Source organism: Cetorhinus maximus, chromosome 24 (assembly GCF_964194155.1).
Source record: "Cetorhinus maximus chromosome 24, sCetMax3.hap1.1, whole genome shotgun sequence".
Classification (NCBI taxonomy): Eukaryota; Metazoa; Chordata; class Chondrichthyes; order Lamniformes; family Cetorhinidae; genus Cetorhinus; species Cetorhinus maximus.
Genome location: NC_135902.1, coordinates 33,990,578 through 34,017,446, shown reverse-complemented (window position 1 = coordinate 34,017,446; position 26,869 = coordinate 33,990,578). Strand labels below are relative to the sequence as shown.

At 39.7% G+C, this 26,869-nt stretch overlaps 3 protein-coding genes across 6 annotated transcripts in view; 2 read left to right on the top strand and 1 right to left on the bottom strand.

Annotated features, from left to right (window-relative positions):
• Nucleotides 1-12,794, top strand: part of abca5 (ATP-binding cassette, sub-family A (ABC1), member 5) — a 118,100-nt gene extending 105,306 nt beyond the window's left edge. For both annotated transcript variants that reach the window (XM_078570980.1, XM_078570981.1), the window contains 4 exons: nt 4,132-4,284; nt 5,831-5,910; nt 9,370-9,425; nt 11,372-12,794. In XM_078570980.1, coding sequence (XP_078427106.1) covers nt 4,132-4,284; nt 5,831-5,910; nt 9,370-9,425; nt 11,372-11,473 — 391 coding nt within the window. In that variant the 3' untranslated portion in view covers nt 11,474-12,794. The remainder of the gene's footprint in view (nt 1-4,131; nt 4,285-5,830; nt 5,911-9,369; nt 9,426-11,371) is intronic.
• The window catches only part of LOC144699765 (myb-related transcription factor, partner of profilin-like), a 53,995-nt gene extending 29,353 nt beyond the window's left edge, over nt 1-24,642 (bottom strand). The window contains exons 1-5 of one of the 3 annotated variants that reach the window (XM_078570984.1): nt 23,986-24,642; nt 23,576-23,738; nt 23,273-23,413; nt 11,079-11,192; nt 5,825-5,971 (exon numbers count right to left, since the gene is read on the bottom strand). In XM_078570984.1, the coding sequence (XP_078427110.1) occupies nt 5,883-5,971; nt 11,079-11,192; nt 23,273-23,413; nt 23,576-23,738; nt 23,986-24,222 (744 nt within the window). In that variant the 5' untranslated portion in view covers nt 24,223-24,642 and the 3' untranslated portion in view covers nt 5,825-5,882. Of the gene's footprint in view, nt 1-5,824; nt 5,972-11,078; nt 11,193-21,181; nt 23,414-23,575; nt 23,739-23,985 lie in introns of those variants that run through there. The other 2 variants (XM_078570985.1, XM_078570983.1) reach the window with 2 other exon arrangements.
• Nucleotides 24,643-24,811: 169 nt separating this feature from the next.
• Nucleotides 24,812-26,869, top strand: part of lrrc45 (leucine rich repeat containing 45) — a 74,147-nt gene continuing 72,089 nt past the window's right edge. The window contains exon 1 of the mRNA XM_078570982.1: nt 24,812-24,993. The gene's annotated coding sequence lies outside the window, so the exon portion shown is untranslated. The remainder of the gene's footprint in view (nt 24,994-26,869) is intronic.

Here is a 26,869-nt window from a genome sequence, read left to right as displayed (position 1 = left end):
AAACCTATCAAATAATAGTTTGAAAAATGCAAACTATTTACCTATATTACTGCCCATAATTTAATGACGGGAATTTAATGAATTGCTGCCCATGATTAGGGGAATTAAAGACCAGTTACCCTAAAATCTGTTGACAGGAAATCACTAGGATCCATAATTAAGGATGAAGTGACTGAACACTCTGATCAGTTGAAAACTTTCAAAGAAAGCCAGTATAGATTTGTAATGGGCAGGTCATGCCAAATGATCCTGATTGAATTTTTTGAAAGAAGACAGGGGACTGTCTATAGATGCTATCTATTTGGATTTCCAAAAAGCATTTGATAAAGGCCCTCATAAGTGACTCTTAGTTTGAAGTTCATGGAATTGAGGGCAAGCGATTGACCTGATTAAGATATTCTGTGAGCAGCAGGAGATGGTAGCGATAAAGGGCAGGTGCTCTGATTAGCAAGATGTGATAACGGTGTGCACAGGAATCTGTGTTAGGAGCTCAACTATTTACTTGATTTATTAGTGACTTGGATGACGGGATAGAGAACCACATATCCAAGTTTGCCAATGACACAGTGATGGGCAACTTTGTAAGTAAAGTAGATGAAGGCATAATATTAAAACGAACTATTAATAGATTGTGTACAAAACTGTATCTAAGGTCATCCACTTCGGACCTAAAAAGGATATTGGGGTGCTTTCTAAATGGTGAAAAGTTAGAAGTAATGGAGGTCCAAAGAGATTTGGGTGTTCGTGTACATAGATCATTAAGATATCAAGGACAGGTACAAAAAAAAATCCAGAAGAATACAAGGGGTTAGAAGTCATGCTGCAACTATAGAAAGCTCTGGTTAGAGCACATCTGTAGCACTGTATGTATTTCTGGGCATCACATCTTAGGAAGGATACAATAGCCTTGGAGAGAGTGCAGTGCATTCTACACTGGAATGATACCTGGGCTCCAAAGGTTAAATTATGAGGAGAAATTATGCAAACTACGGTTATTTGTTTCTAGAATTTAGAATTCTAGAATTTAGAAACTTATGGGGTGATTTGATCAAAGTTTTCATGAGCCCAACAAGGTAATCACCTCGTTGGGCTCATGCAGCGAGACAATATGGGTAGAGCTCCGCAATAGGAAGGGTGCAATCACAATGTTGGGGGTAATAGGCCTCCCAATTGCCGGTGGGAGATTGAGGAACAGTTATGTAGGCAGATTTTGGAAAGATGTAAAAGCAATAGGGTTGTTGTGGTAGGTGATTTTAACTTTCCCTATATTGACTAGGAATCACTTAGTGCTAGGGGTTTGGATGGTGCAGAATTTGTAAGGTGCATCCAGGAGGGCTTCCTGAGACAATATGTAAATAGTCCAACTAGGGAAGGGGCAATACTGGACCTGGTATTAGGGAATGAACCTGGCCAGGTGGTCGAAGTTTCAGAAGGAGAGCATTTCGGGAAAAGTGACCATAATTCAGTAAGTTTCAAGGTACTGGTGGATAAGGATAACAGGAGACCTCGGGTTAAGGTGCTTAATTGGGGGAAGGCTAATTATAACAATATTAGGCAGGAACTGAGGAATCTAGACTGGAGGCGGATGTTTGAGGGCAAATCAACAACTGACGTGGGGGGCTTTCAAACGTCAGTTGATAAGAATTCAGGACCGGTATGTTCCTGCTGGGATGAAGGATAAGCATAGCAAGTTTCAGAAACCTTGGATAACGAAGGATATTGTGAGATTAGTCAAAAAGAAAAGGGAAGCATTCGTAAGGGCTAGAAGGCTGGGAACAGATGAAGCCTGTAGAGAATACAAAGAAAGTAGGAAGAAACTTAAGCAAGGAGTCAGGAGGGCTAAAAGGGGTCATGAAAAGTCACTGGCAACCAGGATTAAGGAAAATCCCAAGGTCTTTTATACATATGTAAAAAGCAAGAGGTTAGCCAGGGAAAGGGTACGCCCACTCAGGGACAGAGGTGGGAATCTGTGTGTGGAGCCAGAAGAAATGGGAGGGATACTAAATGAATACTTTTCATCAGTATTCACCAAAGAGAAGGACTTAGCGGTCGATTTGTCTAGGGAAGATTGTGTAGATAGCCTGGATCATGTTGAGATCAAAAAAGAGGTGTTAGGCATCTTGAAGAATATTAAGGTGGATAAGTCCCCAGGGCCAGATAGGATCTACCCAAGAGTACTGAGGGAGGGTGCTTTTCTGAATGGAGAGCTGTGACTAGTGGAGTTTCGCAGGGATCAGTGCTGGGACCTTTGCTGTTTGTAGTATATGATTTGGAGGAAAATGTAACTGGGCTAATATAGTAAGTTTGCAGATGACACTAAGGTTGGAGGAGTTGCAGATAGTGAAGAGGATTGTCAAAGGATACAACGGGATATAGATCGGTTGGAGACTTGGGCGGAGAAATGGCAGATGGAGTTTAATCCGGACAAATGTGAGGTAATGCATTTTGGAAGGTCTAATACAGGCAGGAATTATACAGTAAATGGCAGAACCCTTAAGTGCCTCGACGGGCAGAGGGATCTGGGTGTACAGGTCCACAGGTCACTGAAAGTGGCAATGCAGGTGGATAAGGTAGTCAGGAAGGTATATGGCATGCTTGCCTTCATTGGCAGGGGTATTGAGTATAAAAGCTGGGAAGTCATGCTGCAGCTATATAGAACCTTGGTTAGGCCACACTTGGAATATTGCATGCAATTCTGGTCACCACATTACCTGAAGCATATGGAGGCCTTGGAGAGGGTGCAGAGGAGGTTTACCAGGATGCTGCCTGGTCTGGAGGTTATTAGCTGTGAGGAGAGGTTGGAGAAACTCAGATTGTTCTCACTAGAGCAACAGAGATTGAGGGGCGACTTGGTAGAAGTTTACAAAATTATGAGTGGCATGGACAGAGTAGATAGTCAGAAGCTTTTTCCCAGAGTGAAAGAGTCAATTACTAGGGGACATAGATTTACGATGAGCGGAGAAAACTATAGAGGAGATGTGCGGGGCAAGTTTTTTATGCAGAGGGTAGTGAGTGTCTGGAATTTGCTACCAAAGGAGGTGGTGGAAGCAGGTACGATACTGGTGTTTAAGAGGCAGCTTGACAAATACATGAATAGGATGGGAATAGAGGGATACAGACCCCGGAAGTGCAAAATGTTTTAGTTGATGGGCAATATGATCGGCGCAGGCTTGGAGGGCCGAAGGGCCTGTTCCTGTGCTGTACTTTTCTTTGTTCTTAGTTCTTATGTTAAGGGGAACTGATAGTTAGATAGAAACTATTTCTGTTGTTTGGGGAATCTAGGTCTAGGGGACATAGCCTAAAAATTAGATTCATGTCTTTCAGGAGTGAAGTTAGGAAACACAGAGTGATAGAAGTTTAGAGATCTCATCCATAAACGGCAGTTGATTCTGGGTCGGTTATTAATTTTAAATCCGAGATTCTGATGGATTTTTGTTAAGCAAAGGTATTAAGGGATATGGCAAAGATGGATATATGGCATAAGGTCCTAGATCAGACATGATCCCGTTAAATGGCGCGCAGAACAAGCTCGATGGGCCAACTTGACTTCCCCTGGTCCTGTTGTCTTATGAAGAGAATTGATATCCCTTTAGCTGTTTTCACAAATATAAAAATCTCAGCATAAACTGATAAAGCACTTGTAGTTGGTTATGCTGTTTCTGTTGCAATTTTGGTATCAACTCGATATTCTTCCTTTATAACATAGTTTAAGTACTTTGGTTTTCTTGTAGTTAATTGCTAAGTTACAAAGACAGGAGCAATTACAAGACTATATCAGTAACTGTGCGGATAACTAATTTAGTGTTTTGTGCTAAAAGGAATAGGTGACTGCGTAAATGTTATGCCTATAATGTGGGGGTCAGATAACAGGGCTATAATAGATTGAAAAATAAAATATTTAATTGTTATGTTTCTGGGACTGACTTGTTATTGCTTGTTTGTAATGAATTTAAACGTGGCTGAGACTGATTAACTCAACCAGTTGTTACTTATCCTGTAATTGATATTAGTCAGAATGAGGATTATGTGGCCTCGCAATATAAAACTGATTTGAACTCCATGCTAATTGTGCTAAAACTTATATGTGACTTAATAATAAACTAAAATGCAGGTAATCTTTGTTATTAACAGGTGTATTGGCTCCATACAGCATCTGAAGAGCAAGTATGGTGGTGGATATACACTGGAAATTAAACTGAGGGGTGAGATGACAGAAGCGCAACGAGTATCTGATATTCATGATAAAATAATGCAAATCTTTCCACATGCTTCACGCCAGGAAAGGTAAGGGACAGTATTTAACAGTTAAGTGCTTGCCAAACGTGTTACTCGTCTTCCCCGTCATTATTCAATATCTTCTGATTTTAAAACAAAAATAAAAATACCTGGAAAAACTCAGCAGGTCCGATAGCATCTGCGGAGAGGAACACAGTTAACGTTTCGAGTCCGTATGACTCTTCAACAGACTCTTCTCTGTTGAAGAGTCATACGGACTCGAAACGTTAACTGTGTTCCTCTCCGCAGATGCTGTCAGACCTGCTGAGTTTTTCCAGGTATTTTTATTTTTGTTTTTGTTTTGGATTTCCAGCATCTGCGGTTTTTTGCTTTTATCTGCTGGTTTTAAGTTTGGCACAAATGCAATTATTGCTATATGTTTTAAATTTTTAATATAGTGATAGAGATTGAAAGCTATGTATACCCCCCAAGTTACCTGTTCAGATGCCACTTAGTATTTCTCTAAATTAATACGGGTAAGCCCACCTAAAATATCATATAAGGTTGAAATGTTATGTTGGAAAATCTAGAATTATTCAGAAGTATTAACTAATTAATCTGTGGCATTGCTTATGAGCATTTATTGATGTTTACTGCTATCAGCTGTGGATAAAATGTGACAGTGGTTTGCCTTCACAGTAATGCAGAAAATTTACTGATGGAGTGTATCACAAAGTAAACCATGACATATTGATAGTGAAAAATGCAAGCTTCAAAGATTTATTTTTAGAACTATTTGTTTACCACTTCACAAACTAGCTTAAAATGTAGGTAACTTTGTTCTTCCTTCTCCACATAGATATGCTTGTCTGGGGGATTTGTTTGGTTCATTTTGTGACAGTAGCTTGTTTATTAACTTAGGAAAATATATTGGTTAGATTTGTATTGGTGGTTTCTTCATACTAGGTAGCTTTTCCTACCCTTCAGATATTTCAGCCAATCAGAATACCTGAACATGCGGTTATTTAATCAGAAAAGTACGAGATGATTTTCTCTGTACAAAATATACATGATTCCCAGGTATGTCATACACGTTTGGTCTAATACTCCCATGGACAAAACTGTGTTAGATCAATAGATTGTGATGTAGGATGTCATATATCAGCTGACAATGATTGTAGATTATAAACAATGTAGTGCTACATTATGTATATATAATATATACATATACTATATATATTATATATGGTGTACACCAGCTCTAAATCTGTTTTTATGATACTGAACGGATTATGGAATTATGCTGACGACATTCCCCATGGGGAAAGTCTGTCCTTTCAGTGATGCTCTCCTTATTTGGAATGCTTTGTAGAGATGAAAAGGAGAGAAAAGAAAGAACAGCAGGGGTGAAAATTTATAATGTAAAATAGCACTTTGCCCATGCATAATTATATGATATAAAACGTGTCATAGTGGAAACTACATTTAGAACAATTTTGCTAAAATTCATACTGAGAACTTTTATCCATGAAATGGTAAATTTTACAGCTATTGTATTGAAGTTAAACTATTTATAATTCATCTGTGTTTCCTTCTGCGTACTTTTTCTTTTTAGTTTTGTTGCAATGATGACATACAAAATTCCTAAGGATGACGTGAAGTCTCTGTCAAAGGCATTTTCCAAGCTCGAGGAAGGTAAAAGCCTTTTCAATTGTCCTCGAGTATCTGCTACAATGCACTGCTTTATACAGGTTAACTGTGAAGCAAGTAGACAAGATTGATTCCTTGAATAACAATAACTTGTGTGGCCAGTGTAATGCATTTAGAATACCAAGAGAGCCCAGTATTATTTATATCCGGTTCAAAACAACGTCAAGGGCTGCCAAGAGTACTTCTAAGAAAGTTAGAAAAGATGGAGATGAGGATGGGGAAGCGAAAGCAACATTTGCATTCATATAATGCCTTTCACAATTACTGGAGATCCCAAAGCGCTTTACATCCTATGAAGTACTTTGAGGAAGAGGGAACAGGGTGGGAAAGAGGAAGGAGAAGAGTGAGACTTATGATGTGAAGAAGGCGAAAGAGAAAAAAAGCTATGAGAATGGGAGTGAGAATGGGCAAAAAGATAATAGTGCAGGGAGGAGGGGACATATGGGTGACAACATATGCCCTAGAAGTGCTGCACCCAGTTGCAGCTGAGGGGTGCTGGACAGCGATTTTTACTTCTGCCACCTATTTGTACTTTAGCCTCGGGGCAGTGGGGAAGAGAAGGGAGATGCAGGTAGATCACTGTTTCTCGTCGCTGGTAGGGGCTGAAGATGCATTTTTACCTCAGCCTATCAGCTCACCTCAGAGTGGAATGAGTTGAGATCCGAATTTTTTTGCCTTCAAGGGTGCAAGCAGATAACTTTGGGGAATTGTTCTAGCGATGGATGTTTACCTGAGGTATGGGTTAGGGAAAGCAAAACTTGGACTCTGCGTATGCCTTAATACAAAGTTTCTCTATCAGTTATGATTCTCCGGTCCTTGATAGTCCTTATCCTTGATGCTTCAGGGTTTTTGCTGTTAAGTGGTGCAACAGATGACAAAATAAGGGCCATTTTCTTTTCTGCTTTCTTTCCAATATTTGTGGTTTCCAGCTGACTAGTCTTGTTGAACGACATTCTACATTAATGAATCTGTTATGCATAGGAATTCCATGTCCTGTGCCATCAAGTGCAAATGGCATTTGGAAGTCGGTGGGCTGTTTTTGAAGTCCCTGTTCAGATACAGTTGATGCATTTCATTTGCTCTCCAGTTGGCCGTATCTCTCATTTTTGAGGTCAACTAACTTCCTTATTTTTATCTGAAAGGTGCTTTTTTTCCCCAAATTTTAAAAATATATTGTATACAAATAAATTTCTTCCTTGGGTGGCTTGAAGGGTATTTTAGATTTTTGTTATGTGACAGGGTCATTCAAATAAAATGTGTCTCATAATGTTATGCTCTTAGCAGCAACTTCAGGTGCAGTATCTTCTGCATGTTGGGATCATATATGATTTTTAATGTAAAATAGTTTATAGAAGTAGTCCTCATTAGACCAAATGCATTGTATTATTGAGGATAGCTCTGTAGCTATTATTTATGATCAGCGTTAAAAAAAAACAAATTTGTGAGTATCAGCATGGTTCATCTGCTAAAGTCACCATTGTTTTAAGTGGTTTCTGGTAAGATGAGGTTTATTTAGTTTTTAATTCCTGGTTTTCAGTACAGTGTGTTCAGTGTCACTGCAAACGAACAAAAAATTGTTGTTACAATGTATTTATGTGTTCACTTCTATGAACAACACAGTTTTGTTTACCAAGTTGTTGGTAATATTTCAAATAATTAGAATAGGGATGGTAGCATTGTGATAATATTACTGGACTAGTAATCTAGAGACCCAGACAAATGCTTTGGAATTATGAGTTCAAATTCCACAGTTGAGAAGTTTAAATTTAATTAATGAATTTGGAATAAAATGATAGTCCCATTAATAATAACCATGAAACTACCAGGTTGCTGTAAAAAAATCCATCTGCTTCTCTAATGCCCTTTAGGGGAGAAAATCTGTCATCCTTGCCTGGTCTGGCCTACATGTGACTCCAGACACAGCAATGTGGTTGACTTTTAATTGCCCTGTGAAATGGCCCAGCAAGTCACTCAGTTATATCAGATCGCTACAGAAAAGATAAGGACTGCAGTGGTTCAAGAAGGCAGCTCACCACCACCTTCTCAAAGGCGATTAGGGAAGGGCAATAAATGCTGGCCTTGCCAGTGACGCACACATCCCAAAACAAATAAAATTAAAATGCTGATCCAGGCAATATCTCTTTTTCTAAAGAGAATATTGTTTACAGGAGAGAATTTCTCTTCAAAGGTGAGTTTAGACTTTTAAGAATAACTCTTAGCAGTGAAATTAAAATATCTAATGTTATGGCACAGTGGATGGTAAATGCTGAGCTGCTCAAATCCCAGAGGGAAACTTGAGACATCTGCTGCAACTGTTTTGCAATTTGCATTTTTATTTCAAGATGCGTGCCTTGAATTCAGTAGTAATAAGTCCACCGAGTCTTAGAGGTTTTTTACAAAATTACATTAAACATTTATTAATAAAATAAATGATTTTAAGCACATACATAGGTCTACAAATTACTACTATGATAACTCCCAAATCCTCTAATTAATCAAGCTCCCAGTTACACCTCCATTAAGGCAACAGTAAAACAACATAGATTTCAACAGACCCAGGCAAAGCACACAATACCCTGGACAATGATATTTAAAACAAATTATCTTAACTTCGGTTCCTATGGGCAGCAGCTTGGTACATAGAGGCTGGAGGATTTTAAAACTTGTCAGATCTTAGAATGCCTTCTTCTTAAACATAACTTCATCTTTTTAATGTCTTTGGAACTTTACTATTTACATAAATCTTTCATAGTACTCATTATCAGTAATCTTTGGGAAAAATAAACACATTGTTAGGTGTAGCCTCTGTTGGTTAGGTGTAACACCTTACCATTTCTTTGAAATTCACTACTCGGGTTTATCTAAAAATGCAAATGTTCTTCACACCTCACATTCTAAAACTTCAGCCATGTTTACCTATTTAGCATTTCAAACCTATTTTCCCTTCTGATACAAAGCACCCGACCAGCTGTCTATAATTCAATTAAACCCCCCACACATACCTACATACAGAGAAACTAATCCAAACCTATTAACCTACCTTTACAATAAATTACAATAGTATTATGAAAGTTATTACATTTTCATGGCACTAAGCAGAAAACTGTATTTGGCCTAATGAGGGAGTCCAGGGTTATGGGTGCAGACAGGAAAGTGGAGTTAAAGGCAAAAGCAGATCAGCCATGATCTTTTCGAATGGCCTACTCCTCCTAATTCTTGTGTATGGTGATGTAATCAAAAGATAATGCTTGTTGTTTCTGTTAATCTGCAACACTGCAGACCGAATCCAATAGAGCTAGAATAATTAAATGGTTGTGGTTAGTGATGAACCAGTGTGGACATTCTAACCGCTGTAAGGCATTTGTTTTCAGTGTTTAATGTGTTGAGCCGTCCATAACTCTGAATTCATGTGCCAAGCAATAATCGCTATTCCTTTGTTTACAGCTAAACACAGTTTTGACATAGAAGAATATAGTTTCTCACAGTCAACATTAGAACAGGTATAGTAAATTTGTCCCTTATATTTTATGTATACACAAGGTATGAGAGATCTTTCTCTTTAATTGCATCTTTCACAAACACCAGAATAATTATCCAATGTTCCATTTATAACGGAGGTTAATTATTAGCCATCCCTCTCAACTCAACTTCCACGAGTCCGAAGATGGCTGATAAGGCCGATTCGGGATCAGCAGAGCGTTTATGACACATGGGGCATTTGTTGTCATGTGGGATGTCATGGCATGTTCTTTTTGCTGCTCTCATTTTTCCTCTTCAGTTTGTCATTGTTAGGTCTCAAAATGCTGGGATCCTTCCCACAGACTTTGTTGTCATCTGGTTTGATCCAGGGCAATGGTCTCCCAGGAGCTGATGTCAATGTTGCATTTCTTCATGTTAGCTTTCAGCACATCCTTGAAGCGCTTCTTTTGTCCTCCTCTGGTGCATTCTATGTTCTGCGCATTTGGTAAGAAGAATCCCCTTGGAATTGACATTTCTAATTCCTTCCCCTGCCAATATTTCCATTCCAGAGCTTGGAATCTCTTCCAACTCTGGCATTGAACTCTGAGAAGGATAAGCCTGTCCTCCTTCGGAACCCCACAGAGAACTTAGTCAAGTTTGGCATAGAAATCTTCCTTGGTTTTGTTGTTGGCGTCCAGAGTTGGGGCATATGCATTGACCATGATAGCAAATTGTCTGCTTTCCAGTTTAAGGTGGAGAATCATGAGGCGCTCATTTCTTCCCAGAGGGAACTCATGAAGCCGGTTCACAAGTTCATTCCTGATGGCAAATCCAATTCTGTGAACTCTGCGTTCTTCTTCTGATTTCCCTTTCCAGAAGTATAAGCGCCTCGGTGTGACATTCTTGGCATTCACTCATGGGTGTATCCATGAGGGTCCTGATGTTTCAGGTCCTAGAATTTATTACTTGTGCCGTTTGTGTATTTTCACCAACGTGATCCCTCTAGATGTGGCTATCCACTCGGAAGAGCTGAGGCAGATTATGTTTGGGGCACCTTTTCTAGCCCCCACCCAATAAGGAGTGAGCTGAGTGGATCCTAAAGAGGGATGCTTAGTGGCACTTACAGCTGCCAAAAAGCACTCCTGCCTCATCCAAGTGCTAGACGACCACCTCCATCTCCATGCCAGATCATGAGTAGAAGCTTTCACACAACACAATCCTGCTCCCGTCGCCATTTGCTGGCTGCCGAAGGGCTTGGGAGATGTGCTTGGAAAGAAAAATGCCTGTCCGTGACATCTTTTAGCATGGAGAAACTGTTGCGCACCAGCTTCTACATGTATCGTGACAGAAAGAAAACCTTGATCCAATGGCAAAGAAACCAAAACAATTAGAAGTTTCGTTCTGCTGCAGCCTTCATCTGCCAGGACAGCTATTGAGATATTCCAGTTCTGGATCGCTTGTTCTGCAGTTGAGGACTTGTTTGCTAGAACCCTGACTGCTGAGTATTTCTAAGGCTCCTAACAGGCCTCACGGTAAACAAAGTGGCCCAGAACATAAGGAGTCCCACCACACTTCATCCTGTTTTGACCAACCCTTTCTTACTCATTGCCCAGGTTCCACGACAAGGATGAGGGGGTGGATTTTGGAACCCAATTGAGATTAAAATAGGGTCCTAAAAACTTGTGAAAATTTACCTTGTTGTTTCTCTGTAACATTTCTGTTCGTGTTTGATGCTTTCTCCCCTGAGATTTTCAGGGTCAACAAGACTGACAATTTGCTCTGTTGCTGGGAATCACTTGCAGATCGATCTAAGGAAAACATGATTCGAATAACAACCTGATAAGTTGAGAGACTTGGAAAAACAACTTTCTGTGGCGGAGTGGGAATTACATTTCATTCATAACCTGGCTTGTCTTAAATGTCTACTCGATGTATAATGATCCTTTATATATCAAATGCAATAATGACTCTCCTTTATTTGGTTTAGGTTTTCATGCAGTTTGCTAAAGAACAAGAAAATAGTGAAGAAGATTATAAAACCTTGGATACAAGCTTTCGGTGGCAGCAGCTTCAACAAAATGAATGTTAAAAAGGTTCAGAGTTGTTCTACTGCCTTATAACAGGGAAACCTCAATACAGTATTCAGTTGATCTTTATTAAGTCAGATTTCTTGATTGCTGGAGCACAGCTTATAACATTTTAATGAGGATGCCGCACTGATTGAGGCATGCGGTGAGAACAGCCCTCTAGATGTTCCAGGACTTGTACTTATCCACGGCCACAGTGACAGAGACTAAGCGAAGAGGAATTTTAAAAAGATATATGCAGCTGCCTTTACAACTGTTGTGTACTTGACATTGCTGATAGGAGTTACTGAAAATGCTATTACATTAAATTTTGTTTGTTCTTTCAAGTGTAGTTAAGATTTTAATACACAGTTAAAACTGACAGAAACAAACATGCATGCATATTGTGCCAGAGATGTCTCCTTAATTTGGTATTACAATGGATTTTAATATATAAATTCCTTCTATCTGAAATCCTTACTGTAGCAGTGACTCTCAACACATTGCACATGACATTCTCGCCTTTCCTCAATTGCCACTGGCTTCTTATGCCACATTTTAAAACCAGATCAGATGACAACAAGGAATTTGTTTTTTCTGCGTTGCCCAAGCTTCAGTTCACACATTTCTAACTTGCAAATTAGAAGCAAGCAAAAAAGGAAAAGTTTTTAGGTCATAACCTTTTACTGGACATGAGTAGATTTGTTTCCAGGGTAATAGCATTGATCACAGAAAATGATTATTTATTATATTACATATTGTGATGTATTACCTTTGTGTACACAGTACCTTCCAAAAATCTTGGCCTTAACACAAAAAAAGTGAAATGGTTAATTGTTGGTCTACCAGACTAGGTACTTTAATATCCCCATTTTCTGCCAGCTTTAAGCTTGCTTTACAAAAACTGTGGCACAATGTGAATTATTGCCGCCATTTTTAAATTGGGAATCTCACTGGAACAAAAATCATCAGGAAATAACCTTTTTTTTAGCATCAGCAATCACATCTGAGTATGGAGTACTTTACTGTACTTTGTTAATAAAGACTAACTGGTATATTAAAGACCACTAAATAAAATTTTATAATCACTTTGCACTGTGCAACTTGTACACCTTATTTGTTTTTAGGTGTTTTATGCCTTTTATCATTAGTTTAGAATTTTAACGTTGGAGTGTTATTTAGTGTAAATGAGCAGTGTATTGTGTTACTTTGTTTTTAATTTTATAATTCAATGTGCAGCTATTGCTGTCTTGCCTATAGTGATTGGTAAGGATATGGAAAATATGAAAAAGCAAGGAAAGACTGGTTGTGAATAACGTGATTAAAGTTATTGCTTCTTAGGAACATGGTGTACCACAATTGTCATTTCTTGTCAATTCCTCTCAAATGGTATAAGTGAATTAATTAATTTTGTGTGCACTAAAATAATTGGATCAGACCAATTCTGAATCTCAAAGCTAGTTTGTTGAGTATGTTAGACATATGTACCTAAAAGTTGGAGCTGAATTTATTTTGATAAGCACCACAAAAACATTTGGCATTTACTTGAGAGGTTTGTGTTGGGTGCCTTCTCAAAGTAATCCTCATTGTCAAATAGTCCAATGTATTTGATAAGCAACATTGAAAAATTTTACAGGATATTTGGTCGTTTCATAGTCAAAAGGGCTGTGATTTCCCACAATATGTGGACTTCATGAAAGATGTAGAAGGTTGGGGTTAGCTGGAGTTTAATGATGTGATTCCGCCACCACGCTCCCCCCCCACACCCCCGTAGCTTGCCTTAGGACAGTTCAGAGCTGTCTCAGTACCTGTGATGTGGTGTCCCAGTGGATGAAGCAGGATCGATTCTGACCTTGAGTCTTATTTTCATGTGGGGTGGATGGATTGGTTTGTGAACTAGGTTTTTCTCTAGTTACTTCCAGTTACTGATAGCAAGAGCTCTCACTGTTACATTTGTCAGTGTGTTTGGTCTTTTGTTTTCGGTTGTTTTACTTTAGCCTCCTTCCTTATACTTCTGGCGCCATTATGCCATATCCTCAAGTATTAACTTTATAGTGTAGAATGTGATGTCAAAATGTTGAATTAAGAACTATTTACACCAAAACTTATCAAACATAATTGGGTTTTGTTTTGAATGACATTTTGAGTACAAATTTGTATAGCAATAATCTAGTTAATGTTTCCTTTTCAGAACAGTCAGCTTTAATGCAGTTCCTTTGAAAGGAACAACTATTTGGATGAATCCAGTAATTCTTTCTTCATAAATAATAAGGAACCTCAAAGTGCAGAGTTTAGGATACAGTACAGTAATTGTGAGCTTTATACACCTGCACAAATTTGTGCATCTAAAGCCAGATTTAAAGAACTTGCAATCAAAGTTGGAACATTGACCCCTTGATATCTTCTTCAAAGGTTTGTTTCAAAATATCAAAAAAATTATGGTTTCACACCCTGGTATGCACTGGGATCACAGCCTGCAACAATTTATTATGTTTCAAATCCTAATACATGCCAATAATTGAAAACGGCATAATCTTGTCCACACTGTGTATGTTAGTTTAATCAGACTTCTTGAAGGGAACTATTTATTTCATGATTAATGATCAACAGCTTGGTTCTTGCAGTTGGAGTGTTTTTGAACGTAGCAAAGAAGCACCTCCACTTAAACTATATAAAATTAAAGATAGTCTTATTTTTATCTTGCTTATTATGGAATGTCACCAGGCAGATGTTACAATAGCAATGTGTTGTAAAATATTCTCAGAAGCAGCATTAGAAAATTTCCACCATTATAAAACGGGACATCACAAAAGCATAGTATGAAAGAAAGCATGGGTGTTACTAGAGGATACATTACAACCTGGGTAAAGGCAGCAAACAGGGAAAGGTGGAGATGTTGAGGATCAATTCTTTGTGGCTGGATGAGGGACTACACCAGATTATTTAGTGCAAAAGACTAATCACATACTGAGCACTCACAATACAGGAACATGTTTATCTGATATTAAAATTCACTCAAACAATTAAACAACAACTTGGGACATTACGTTGAAAATATTATCTAGAATCACTCATAGTTCATCTATATCTGAATAATCTATGCCGTTATCAGTTGACATTGTAACTCTGATGAAATGCATAATTGCATTTGAAAAGAAATGTAACACTTGAAGAATGATAGTGTATTAATTTTTGATCACCTAGCTATTGATGCAATCAGCAACTAAATGATCGCAGGGTTACTGAAGATTCCAATAATTCACTCCTTTTAACTGTTCATTAAATCATTGTTGCCCAGATAATCAGTATATTGGTCTGTGTACAGACTTATTCAATAGAAAACAACCAGCTTTGAAGAACAAACATTTGAAGTGTGCGCCCCTAATCAACAGTATTATGACTTGCTTTTGAAAGACTGCTTTTGCATTATTGAATCAGTCAGCAGCAAATTGCCCAGGAGTCAGCACAACTCTTTTTATAGTTTAAAATAATGTCTTCATTCGAGGTCAACTATCAAACAAAATTGCTCATAAATACTGAGTACTGGGGAAAATCTTGGAGCGATGACCAAGCATTAACTCGTTTACCACTTAGTTAGCTTTCTATTATAGATTAAAAATCTTACTGCAGAAAGTGTGTACAGGTGCAAGACTCAGTACCTAGAATTTTTATGTCAGTCTTCCTCGCCTCTCTCTATCTCTGTCATCATGTTCTGCAATTTCTCTATTGATTTAACTTACCTTTGAGTTCTCAAAGCTTTACACTGGATTCTAATTTGACCCACCTGTCATAAATGGTAGCTGCCCAACAGTAATATAGCATCCCACTTACACTGGTGCTCCAGTCACCACTACCTTCATATGGGTCAACTTAGGATGGCAGAAGCCCTTCCTATATGCAAATTGAGGGCTATAGCATACATTAGAGCCCAGATGTCAGTCAGGACTGAACTGAGCAGAGAAGGCATTGTGCATGCTCGGCCCAGCTTCTTTAGGTGGTTTAGTGAAATACGAGATAAAAGAAAGATTTATTTCTGTTGGGTCAGAAGGAATCCGAGTGCTCCTTTGAACTGGATAAATGTAACATGCTAAAAAAAAAAGCTGGTAATGTTGCCGACACTTTTCAGACTTCCCAGCCCTGGCTCCACCCTAAGCAGCACTGAAGAACCAACTCTGATTACTAGAGCCTTAATTTTTTTTTAATGTTTTTGTTTACAATTATTACTTGCAGAGCATATGCTCTGTCCTTCCAATACTGGGGCTCTGTATTTGTTAGCATGCCCTTCCTAAAAACAATTTCTATCTATTCCTAGGTTTGTTCATTAATTCATAAATTTTCTCTCCCCTCCCCACACATCATTTCCTGCTGCTCTTAGACTTCAGTTGCACTTGCGTCCCTTTTGTAGCTTCCAACTGTCATAACAGCCTCAGTCAGTCATCTTGTTGCTTTGAGCAATCATATTTATGCATTTCGACAAGTTAAGCATTTTGATTTTACATAATACCTTTTTGGATTTGAATTTTGACATTCTAGTGACTTATTAGTTTTATCCTCTCTCTGCCCTAAATACTTACTCACAAGGACATTGCACCAAAACCAGATTAGTATCAACGTGACCCTTTCTAAATCCCTTTTTTCTGCACTATTCTCAAACCATGCATGAACATACTTGAAAGAAAAACAAAATCACTGGAAATAGGTCAGGCAGCATTTGTGGCGAAAGAAACGAGAGTTAACATTTTGTCAGAACTACCTGACATCCTTACCTCTTATCCTATATGGCCATTTTCGTCCTTGTGTGTCAGGGTTGCAGACTTGAGTAAACCTGTTACTCAGCTGACGTAGCCATCTGTTCTAGGTCATGATTTCTCTTCCAAGGTCCAAGATCCTCACTGAGGGCAAAGGTAAGCTCAGATTCCTTTTCTCCAATACAAATTGGCTCCTTAAACACCTCCCCCCTGCCCTTGTGGCTAATGTGTGTAAGAAAATTTATTCATTACCATGTTAGAAATCAATTATTATGCTGCTTCTCCTCATTCCTCTTGTCCAGCAAGCTAGAGAAACTTAAGTGTTGCTCCTACTCTAACCCTGAATGCATTTCCATCTCTATTTAATAAAAGTTTTTTTTTTAATTGTGAGAGGGCTTTAAGGGGAAACGTGTACCAGGCTGCCAATTATTTTGGCACCCAGATTTGGTCACCCAAAGAAAAAGGTCAACATTTTGAAAGTTTTTAAATCCCGTCCCCTGTGTAATAGGGTGGTGGGGGAGGGGAAGCACCGATGGCACTTCAGCATTCTTTGCAGGGGTGCAGGCCCCCAGTACTCCACACACCCCAGAAGTGACAAGCTGATTTTCCAGCCCATCAGATACCCCAGATGCATGCCTAGTGCATGGGTGCTTGCCATTGGGGTACAGAAGAGGGAATCTCCCTACCACCATCCTCATTTTTACCACAACCCTTTGCCTTACTTCAACTCTCTTGGATTAGATAGAATCATGGTTAGAACTCTTGTTACTGCTCATAACCTCTGTAAATCACCTACAAATCTATTCCTTTTTCATGTTTTGGTGAACTATAATATATTCTAAGGTATTATTAAATCTCTTAATAATATTTATTTCTAACCACACGCTGTGCATTAAGACCACCAATAAAATATTCTCTTTATGGCTGTAATTATACCTTCAATAAAATACCATTCTTTTCCCCGTATCTGAGAGTTTAACAAGCGCAAACATGTTAGTCTCCAGCATTATCTGGGATAATTTTTGTTGAGTTTATATCCCGTTGTTCTAATATGCGCCTCTAGTTCCTTGACTATTTTATGTTCACATATAAACTTTACAACCATGACCCTTTTAGACACCTTAACATCCTTTCCATTTATGTCTTCAGTATCTTCAATACTCATTTCCTTTCCCTTAATTGTTAGCTTTTTTAATCTTGTGGTAGCACTCTCATCCCATTAAGCCACATGAGCACATATCTAGGATGACATCTCAATACTGTACTGACTGAATGAAACTTTAAAGCAAGATCCCCACTGGATACATTACTGGAAAACAGGGAATTCTTCCTTACTAATATTTATCCCTCAGGCAATATTAAAAAGTGGATTAATTGGTAATTTATCTAATAGCTGATTGTAGCACTTTGTTCTGTACAAATTGACTGCTACATTTGCCCACAAAGCAACAGTAACTACATATCTTTGGGACATCCTAAGGATGTGAAAGCACTATTTAAAAGTGTAGTAAGCCTGAAGCAAAGGATAACCAAGAAAATGATAGAGCGTGAAAGTAGCTTGAGAGTAAACTAGCAAAAAACATTAGGAAGCGACTGGCACAGTAAACATGGATTCCCCCCCCTCCCCGAGGCAGAAAAATTGTTTTTGATAAATCTATTATTTGAAGTCAGGGGTTGAAATAATTTTTTTGAGGGCTCTTGATTTTCTTGAGTGCTACTTTGAGCTTCAGGTGTTTCCTTTTCTTTTTCATATGAGTTCAGGAAACTATTCGTCCTTGGATCCTTGGTAATATCTCTCAAATTTGGATTCGAAATACAATTCCCAATTTACAAGAATAAACTGAGGTCAGATTCATTTCAAATTCCAAATATTTGATGCAATAAAACAGAAATTGCAGGCTATAGGGAAATTTAAGTCTACAGAAAAAGTTTAACGTAATTAGATTACAACATTTGCATCTCATTCCTGTTGGAAGCCAATTGAGCTTCACTGACAACTTAGATGAGCATTTCCTCATTGTGCAAGATAAATAACATTCTTGCAAATCAGTTCTGCTTTATGACACCTTGTTAGACATATCAATTCAAAGTACCAAGTTATTGAAAAGAATTAATAAAATGGAGTACAAAGTAATGCTCTACCACCTCTCTTCACCCTCCACTGGGATGTGAGGGGGAGGCGCACACAGTCTGGGCTACTCCAAGGAACAAACCCGCCCCTGTTGAAGCAGGGCCCAGAGACGGTTATAAGCAGGACCCCTTGGATCGGAGCTGGAGCTTAGCAAGTCTCTGCTGAAGGGGTACAAGTGCAGGACAGAGAGTGCGCGGAGGCTGCGGCAGCTCCTCCCTGACAGGCAGTGGTCCCAGTAACTAGTATCTGCTCAGGCCAAAGCCAAGACCTTCTAGAAGCAATCTGCAGTTCCCCGTCAGCCACATCCACCAGCTACTGCACAGTGCACTGAGGTCACTATGCTGAGTGTGTCGAGGCCAGAGCCCTCACCTACTGTTGAGATCCTGGAGCTGGCCAGCAATGAAGCCCAGGAGTACAAGACCCGCATCATCCCCTACCATCTGCAGCTTGCTATCCAAAATGACGAGGAGCTCAACAAGCTGCTGCGAGGACTCAACATAGCCCAGGGATGGGTCCTGCCCAACACCCAGGTTGTGCTGCTGCCTAAGAAAACCAGACACCCCAGCAAGGTACAGTAAAAAAACATGATCAGAAAAAAAGTGGAAAGGAGAGGGAACCTGTATTTGGAGGTGCTGGAGCAACAACATGGGAGAGAGAGAATCAGAGGAGCAGCTTCTTATAGATTCTGTCTCCCATGCTCACTGCTCCTCCAGTCAAAAAAGGTCATAGGGGTGACCTTTCTTGAATTTTTCATCCCTGTTGTTGAATTTTCAGCTGCTATTTGTGAGGTTCCCAGGGTGAATTTGCCTGCCACTCCAGTGTACTTTGAACCCTATTTAATGGTATAACTAGCAGGATCAATAAGGGGGGGACCAGCAAATGTGTGTATTTGGATTTTCAAAGGCATTCTAGAAGGTGTCACACAATAGGCTATTACACAAAATTAGGAATCATGGAATTGAACTAATAAAAGAATGGAGTGAGGACTGGTTAACTGACAAATTAGGAATAAATGGGTCATTTTCAGAATGGCATGGGGTAACTAGTGGAGTGGTGCAAGGATCAGAGTTTGGGCCTCAGCTATTTACAATCTATATCAACAACTTAAGATTCGGGAGGGATTGAGTGTGATACATCCAAGTTTGCAGATGATACACAGCAAGGTGGAAAAGTAAGCTGCGAGGAGGATATAAAAAGGCTGCAAAGGAATAGAGACCAGTTATGTAATTGGGCAAAGGGAGCAGATGGAGCATAACGTGGGAAGTGTGAAATCATCCATTTTGGTCAGAAGAATGGAGAAGAAAATAGTTTTTAAAAGATAAGAGACTAGTGCACATTGAGATTCAGAGGGATTTGGAAAAGTTAACACACAGGTTTAGCAAACAATTAGGAAGGTAAATGGTATGTTAGCCTTTATTGCAAGGGAGTTGCAGTGAGGGTTAGGAAGTCTTGCTGCACTGATAAAGGACTTTGATGAGATCATACCTGGAGTAGTGTACCTAAAGGAGGATATACTTGCCTTAGAGGAGGGGGTGCAGTGTACATTCAAGAGATTGATTCCTGGGATGAGAGGACTATCCTATGAGAGACCGAATAGAGTGGGCCTATATTATGTCAAGTTTAGAAGAATGAGAGCTGTTCACATTGCAACGTATAAAATTGTTAGAGAGCTTGATAGGGTTGATGGGAAGGCTGTTTCCCCTGGCCAGAGAGTCCAGAACTAGGCATTCATAATCTCAGAATAAGGGGTCAGCCATTTAGGATTTAGGACTGAGATGAGAAATTTCTTCACTCAGACTTGTGAACCTCTAGAATCCTATACACCACAGGACTGTGGCTGTTCAGTCACTGAGTATATCCAAGATTCGGGTATATTTTTGGGAATTAAGGGAATCGAGGGATATAGGGATAGGACTGGAAAGTGGATTTGATGTAAAATTTCAGCCACTATCTTATTGAATGGTAGAGCAGGTTCAAGGGGCTCTATGGTCTACTTCTATTTCTTAGATTCTTATAAATGAAAGTTTTTTAAAAAATCTATCTGTCCCATGTTATTTCTATCCATTCCTCTCCTGCGTTTGCTATTTGAGCTGCCTTAACATCTCTGTTTGGTTTAGGTGAAGATGGCACCCAGTGCATGGAACTTCTCTCTATAATTCCTCCTAATGTTCTAGAAATCTTACATCCTCCCCCTGCATGGTCAATGTTATGTACCTAATCTGCTTCTCCCTAACTGGCCTGATGTGTGGCTGCAGTAGTAATCCTGTGGAGGTCCTGCTTTTTAATCTAAACCACTTAACTCCTCCAATTCATTTTACAAGTCTTTAGTATTTGTCCCTGACATTACTTCAGAGTGCTAATGCTCCCCTTTGAAACATGGCACTACCACAGGCAAAATGAAGCCAATGTAATTTTTGATTACACTATACTTACAAGAGGAATATATTGATACCTTAAGGTTTATTGGCATGGTTGTGCTTGATATTGTTTTAAGTAAAGTTTATTCAACTGAATCCAACTTCATTGTTGGCTGTGCCGCCTCCTCAAACTACAGAAAATATTGAATTACACAGCCCCTGGAAGAAATACATAAACATGCTCAAGAAATTGTTCAGTTTATGTTGTTGTTAAAAAACTAAAACATTTCCTCCTTCAACAGGTTCACTCCAGTTCCTATGGATGGACCTTGTCTCCCATGATCTGTTAGCATTTTTAACTATACTTCTTTTGCAGAGATTATGCAACCTTGGATTAAAAATTATCCTAAATGTGGTAAAATATACATGAACTGTATAGAAAAGCGTTCTACTCTTCAGTCTCCTCAAAATGGAATATCAAACACAGGACCAATATTTTACAGGTGAAAATAACTGCAATATTTATTTATAAAATTACGCTCAAACATTACTAGGTTAATACTACACATTCTTAAAATCAAACGTGTTCTTGGGGCAGATCACAAGAGATTTAAAAAGGACTATTTGGAAAATAGTCTTTTTAATGTTTTAAAACCAACTCATTAAATACTATTCCAGCTCTAGACATGCATTTTTTCAAGTTTCGCAGGGTCTCAGAACTTGAGGGTCGAGCTATGTTTTTCTTTTGATGCATTCTTAAATATATACTTAGAGCCAACAATGATGAGATTGTAGTTGCACTTGAGGGTGAATGATTGCCTGAAACAGGACAATATTAATGCCAGCCAAAAATTAGCAATGGCACAAGTTTAACTAGACTGCAGCAATACAATGTTACAAAAAACACTACAATGCTAATGCAGAATTTAATATACAATGTCCTGAGTTAAATGGTACATTCACAAGTTTGTGGATGCTATTCCCAAATGTTAACTTATCTACAGCCTAAAAGATATGAATACTTTTAAGTACAACCTTAACATGGATGTTATAACACACAACTATATTACCATTTACTAGGACATTTTTTAAATGCACAATGATGTTTATTATGGGTGTACATGAGTCACTAAAAGTCAGCATGCAGGTACAGTAAGTAATTAGGAAGGCAAATAGAATGTTGGCCCTTATTGCAAGGAGAATAAAGTATAAATGTAGGAAAAGTCTTGCTACAACTGTAAAGAGCATTGGTGAGACTACACCTGGGGTAGTCTGTGCAGTTTTGATCTCCTTACTCAAGGAGAACTATACTTAAGAGAAGCAGTTAAGAGAAGGTTCACCAGATTGGTTCCTGGATGAAGGGGTTGTCTTATGAGGAAAGGTTGAGCAAGTTTGCTCTATATTCATTACAGTTTAGAAGAATGAGAAGTGATCTTATTGAAACATACAAGATTCTGAGGGGACCTGACAGGGTAGATGATGAGAGTATATTACCTCTCATGGGGGAATCTAGAACTAGGGGACAAAGTTTAATAAGGGCACTCCCATTTTAAGATGAAAATGAGGAGGAATTTCTTCTCTCAGAGTTAGTGTTTGGAATTCTCTTCCCCAGCGAGCTGTGGAGGCTGGGTCATTGAATATATTCAAGGCTGAGTCAGACAGATTTTTGATTGATAAGGGAGTCAAGGGTTATGTGTGGGCAGGCAGGAAAGTGGAGTGAAGGCCACAATCAAATAAGCCATAATCTTATTGAATGGTGCAGCAGATTCAAGGGTTAAATGGCCTACTCCTGCTATTTCTTAAGTTCTTAATTGAATTCAAAGCAACAACTTCTCAAAGATAACCCCTAAAATAGAATGACAGCTGAGGAAACTGATGTCTACAGCTATTTTTAAACTTACAAGTACAGTAAATTGCTTTACATTAAAGATTACATAATGGTAAAGTATCTTTTCAGTTTTTGTCAAATTACTATCCCCCCTGTTACTTGTGCAGAGATGTGTGGGGGCACAGAACTGGTGCTAACATGAGTGTCAACTGTCTGAACTTCACTCATGCCACTGGTGGAGGGCATCTCCTCACAATACGCAATCATCTGTGTAAGTGTAGAACATTGTGCTGCAATGAGATTTTTGAATCCCTCTGTCATGGTTCCATGTAACTGTTCTCCTAGTGAATCAAAGCCAGCCACAACTGCTTCTTTAAGTTTTGACCCTAAAGCTTCCATAGCAACATTGTGAGCATTCATAAGAGATGCTCCTGCTGTGCCTATAGCCTGCATAAGTGAGGTTTCGACTGCAGCTGTCATTGGTGTTGCTATCTGCTCAATGGCAGACTGCAATGAGGACAATCGCTGATCCAACCTAACCATACCATCTTCCAAAGTGGTGTGCATGAAGGCTAGTGACTGCTCAACACGGACTCCATGTTCTAACAGTCTCCGTTTGAAAGCAGGCCCATTAAGGTCTGTAACTGCATCTAGCTGAGTAGATGCACCTACCACACTGGGTCTCCATGCTTCAACAGTTGCCCCCTCATCACCCACCACCACTTCCTCCCATTCTTCACTAGTGCTCAGTGACTCACTTGGTGTTTCCTGATTCTCATCCTTTATACCTCTAACTAGAGGCATTTCTGTGTTGTTGCCTTGTAGGATTGGTGACAATTGGCATTCAGGTGTATGTTGCTCTTCTGATACCACGTGCTGTCCACTTTGTTCTCTTTGTGCTTTGAAGAGGGAAAAAATAGTACGTTAAGAGTAAGCCCAAATCTATTAGGTTGCTGCACTTATTTATACAAAATAACCTGCTTATATAGCGTGTGTGTGTGTGGACTACTCATTTAACATTTTCTGCAAATCACAGAACACCTGAATAAAATATTACTTACGAAGATGTCTTGGCATGGTACCTATATCCACCGGCCGAAGGCCTTCAAGACTTTCCTTTCCAAACACAACGATCATATCATTTTCAAATTCCGTCAACGTTTTGACATCTGGGGGACCAGCACCCGCTGTCTGCCATGATCTTCTATTATAAGCGAGTTTTTCCTTTAAAGGAAGAGTATAGGTCTAAGGCGATAATTTGACCTAAGAAACGACAGCACCTTAACTGCAGTGCATCATGCTCCTACCATAGATGTACAATGAAACTGGCGTACACGCCTACTCTGGTTTGAGGCGAATACGTCTCTGATCGGGGCAGCTTTTGTTTTTGGGTTTCTAATTGTTTAAAACTTTCCCTGGTAGCTACTTTTGCGTCCTGGGCTCCCATTTGATGGTGGTTTTCACACCTTACCTTTGTGCTTTTCTTCAAGTCGTGCACCTTCTTGCGGACTTCCTCCCAGGTCCTGTGGGTGCCGGAAACGGCATTGACTCTCTCTGTAACGTACTGCCAGGCATCCCTCCTCCTCTGCGTGTCGGGAGGGTCACCTCCCCGCCCGAAGATATCCTCCCGTCTCTCCATCACCGCATCCACCAGGACGCACAGGTCCCGACTGCTGAAACGAGCCTTACGAATCCTCCGGTCTACCATTTTTGAGAACGCACAGCTTCTCAAGAAGAAGGAGGAGGAGGAGAAAAAGTTTTTTTTTGCGCTTTAACAAGGGAGGGAGTTTAAAGTTAACCCGTTAACCGCTTTAAGGAGGGAAGATAAAAAAAAGGGCAGGACGTAACAAACAAAAATCACTGCATGGCTGAGGGGGCAATAATTCTCGCAGCAGCTAACGGGATCGCAGTCTGCATGTTTGAAAAGCTTGTGCGGTTTCATTTCAATTTATGGAAATATTTTGATGCTTTTCGCATAACTTCGTTTCAATTTGTGGTCGTTATCTTTTTTTTCTCCCCCTCTCTCATTTCGTTGGGGGAAACAGGCAGCAGTGCCAACGAGTTCCTACGGACTCGGCTGCAGTTGCCGTCGCTGAGAGATGGCGCTCACGCTCAGCTTTTCGGTTATAACCCCCAAGTTGACCTGTCCGGCGGCGTGGTGCCTGCCGGTCGGTGTAGTCCCTCTGGCCCAATCGACGCGGCCACAGCCATGACGAGGAAACACTACAGTTCCCAGAATGCCGAGCGGCAGCCCCCTGTTTTCTCCCCTTGGATTGGTCGGGTTCCGCCTGTCCCACAGTGCGCCGCTGCATAGATACGAGGCGGCGGCGGCGGGTCAGAGTGTAGGTGGCCGTGGTGAAAGTTAGCATAAGCAAATATGCTTTATCGTGATCACAAACACTTTTGCCCATGTTAGCTGGAGGCGGCTGGCTAGTTTAGTTAGCGCCCCCACCCCCATAAAACAACAACTTGGTGACTGGTGAGTTGATGCCCGGTAACAGAGGGACCAATGGACATGAGTGACCCTGTCCCCCGGCGCTGTGTAGTCCTGACTCTGCGCGTCCGGGAACGGCTTCCAACAACTTCATCTCTGCCTTTTGCTTTCTGCCTGTTTAGAACTAATTATTTAAAGGTTAAAAAAAAAAAGACTGCCGTGTGATGTGTCTCTGGCAGGTCAGCCTTGATCACCTCTCCCGTCACTGGAGAGTTTGTTTCCCTCTGGTTGTGGCGTAGCTGGACTTACTGACAATTCTTTGGCTTTACACGGCCAGGTTGTACAGCTAACGTCATTACTTGCTGAGTTTCAGCTGCTTCTGACATGTCGACTTTCTATCAAGTACTCGAGAGCGCTATGGTCGCTTCCTGTATGCAATTCTTCCTTATTCTCTGTTCTAATTAAAGGTCGCCGACTGAACTCTCGTTTCTCTCTCTCTCTCTCTCTCAGCCGATATTGCCTGACCTGTTGTAGTGGTTCCAATCATTTTGTTTTTATTTCAAATTTCCAGCATCCCTGGTGTTTTGCTTCCCCCTTTTTTTCTCTGCCGCATACACGTTTTCCCCTTTTCTCTGTTACGCAATTTAAAATTTATCTGAGATTCCGTTTCATGAGGTTTTGGGCATCTTTGGCGCCGGTAAGGCCGCTTTTACCATCTCTATGCAACTAACGGCTCAACCCGCTCTGTCCTGTGGCGTTTACTTTCATTATGGTGGGAAAAAATGTTATTTTAGGGCATTGCATGTTTGCCAGGATCAGTTAGGTTTATCAGAATTAACTATCAGCATTTTGGTTCCACTCATATATAAAGGGGTAATATGGAAATGTATCTTGGCCGTTGGCACTGGGGAGAGATAAATAACTTTTGATCTTAAATTTACATTCCACTATCGTATTATGCACCATTTCCTGATACTGGTGCAAATGATTTAAGTTCCCTACTAATCTCACTATCTAGTTATCCAAAAGGTGGGTGGGATGGTGTGCAATTAATGACCTACTTAAAGTTCAATTTCACTCACTGAAGAAGTGTTCAACCTCTGGACTCTGCTATTTATTGGTTAGAGGGTTAACAATATCAAATCAGCACATGAGAAATTTGCAGAAATCAATTTGTGCCCTACAAATTTTTGATGTAAATATGTTGCCTTGCTCCACTAAATTGTGGCGGGTTGTACATTTTTGTTTTAATTATATTTTTTAAAATATACCACGAGTAGAATTTATATATTAGCAAGTTTGCCATAAACTCTGCTTGAAAAAGTAATACTGACTTTGACCTACAGCTGGTAACACATTTCAACTATAGCATTACTACCCTTGGAAGAGCTTTGATCCGCCTGAAGAGGTTTTCTGTGGGGCAAAAGTACCACAACAGTAATGTAAATTGCCATTTATTTCAGGTAGTATCTAGTATAAACATGGATTAGCCATCGGCCAATTTAGGTGCCACATTCTGAAATTCCTTCTCATACCCTCCACCTCCCTTTCCTTTAAGAGCCTGCTTAAAACTCATCTCTTTGACTAAGCTTTTGGCCAATCCTCTTCACTTCTCCTCCTTTAGCCTGGGATTCTTTTTTGTGATGGCCTTGGAACAGTTTCCTGTTAAATGCAGTATATAAGTGCAAGTTGTTGAATGTCCATTCTACCTATACAGGTCAGCAATGAAGTTTGAAAATTGCCAGACTATGTGGACCTTCCTCAGCCATTGAGTAAGGCCTAGTGGTTAGAAATGAAAGTGCAACTGCGCAAACTGTGCAATTTAAAATCTGCACATTACAGATGGGGCAGGTTCCACAGTAATAGCAGGCAAAGTATAAATGTGCAATTAAAGTTAGATAATGAAGGCAGTCTTGTGTTG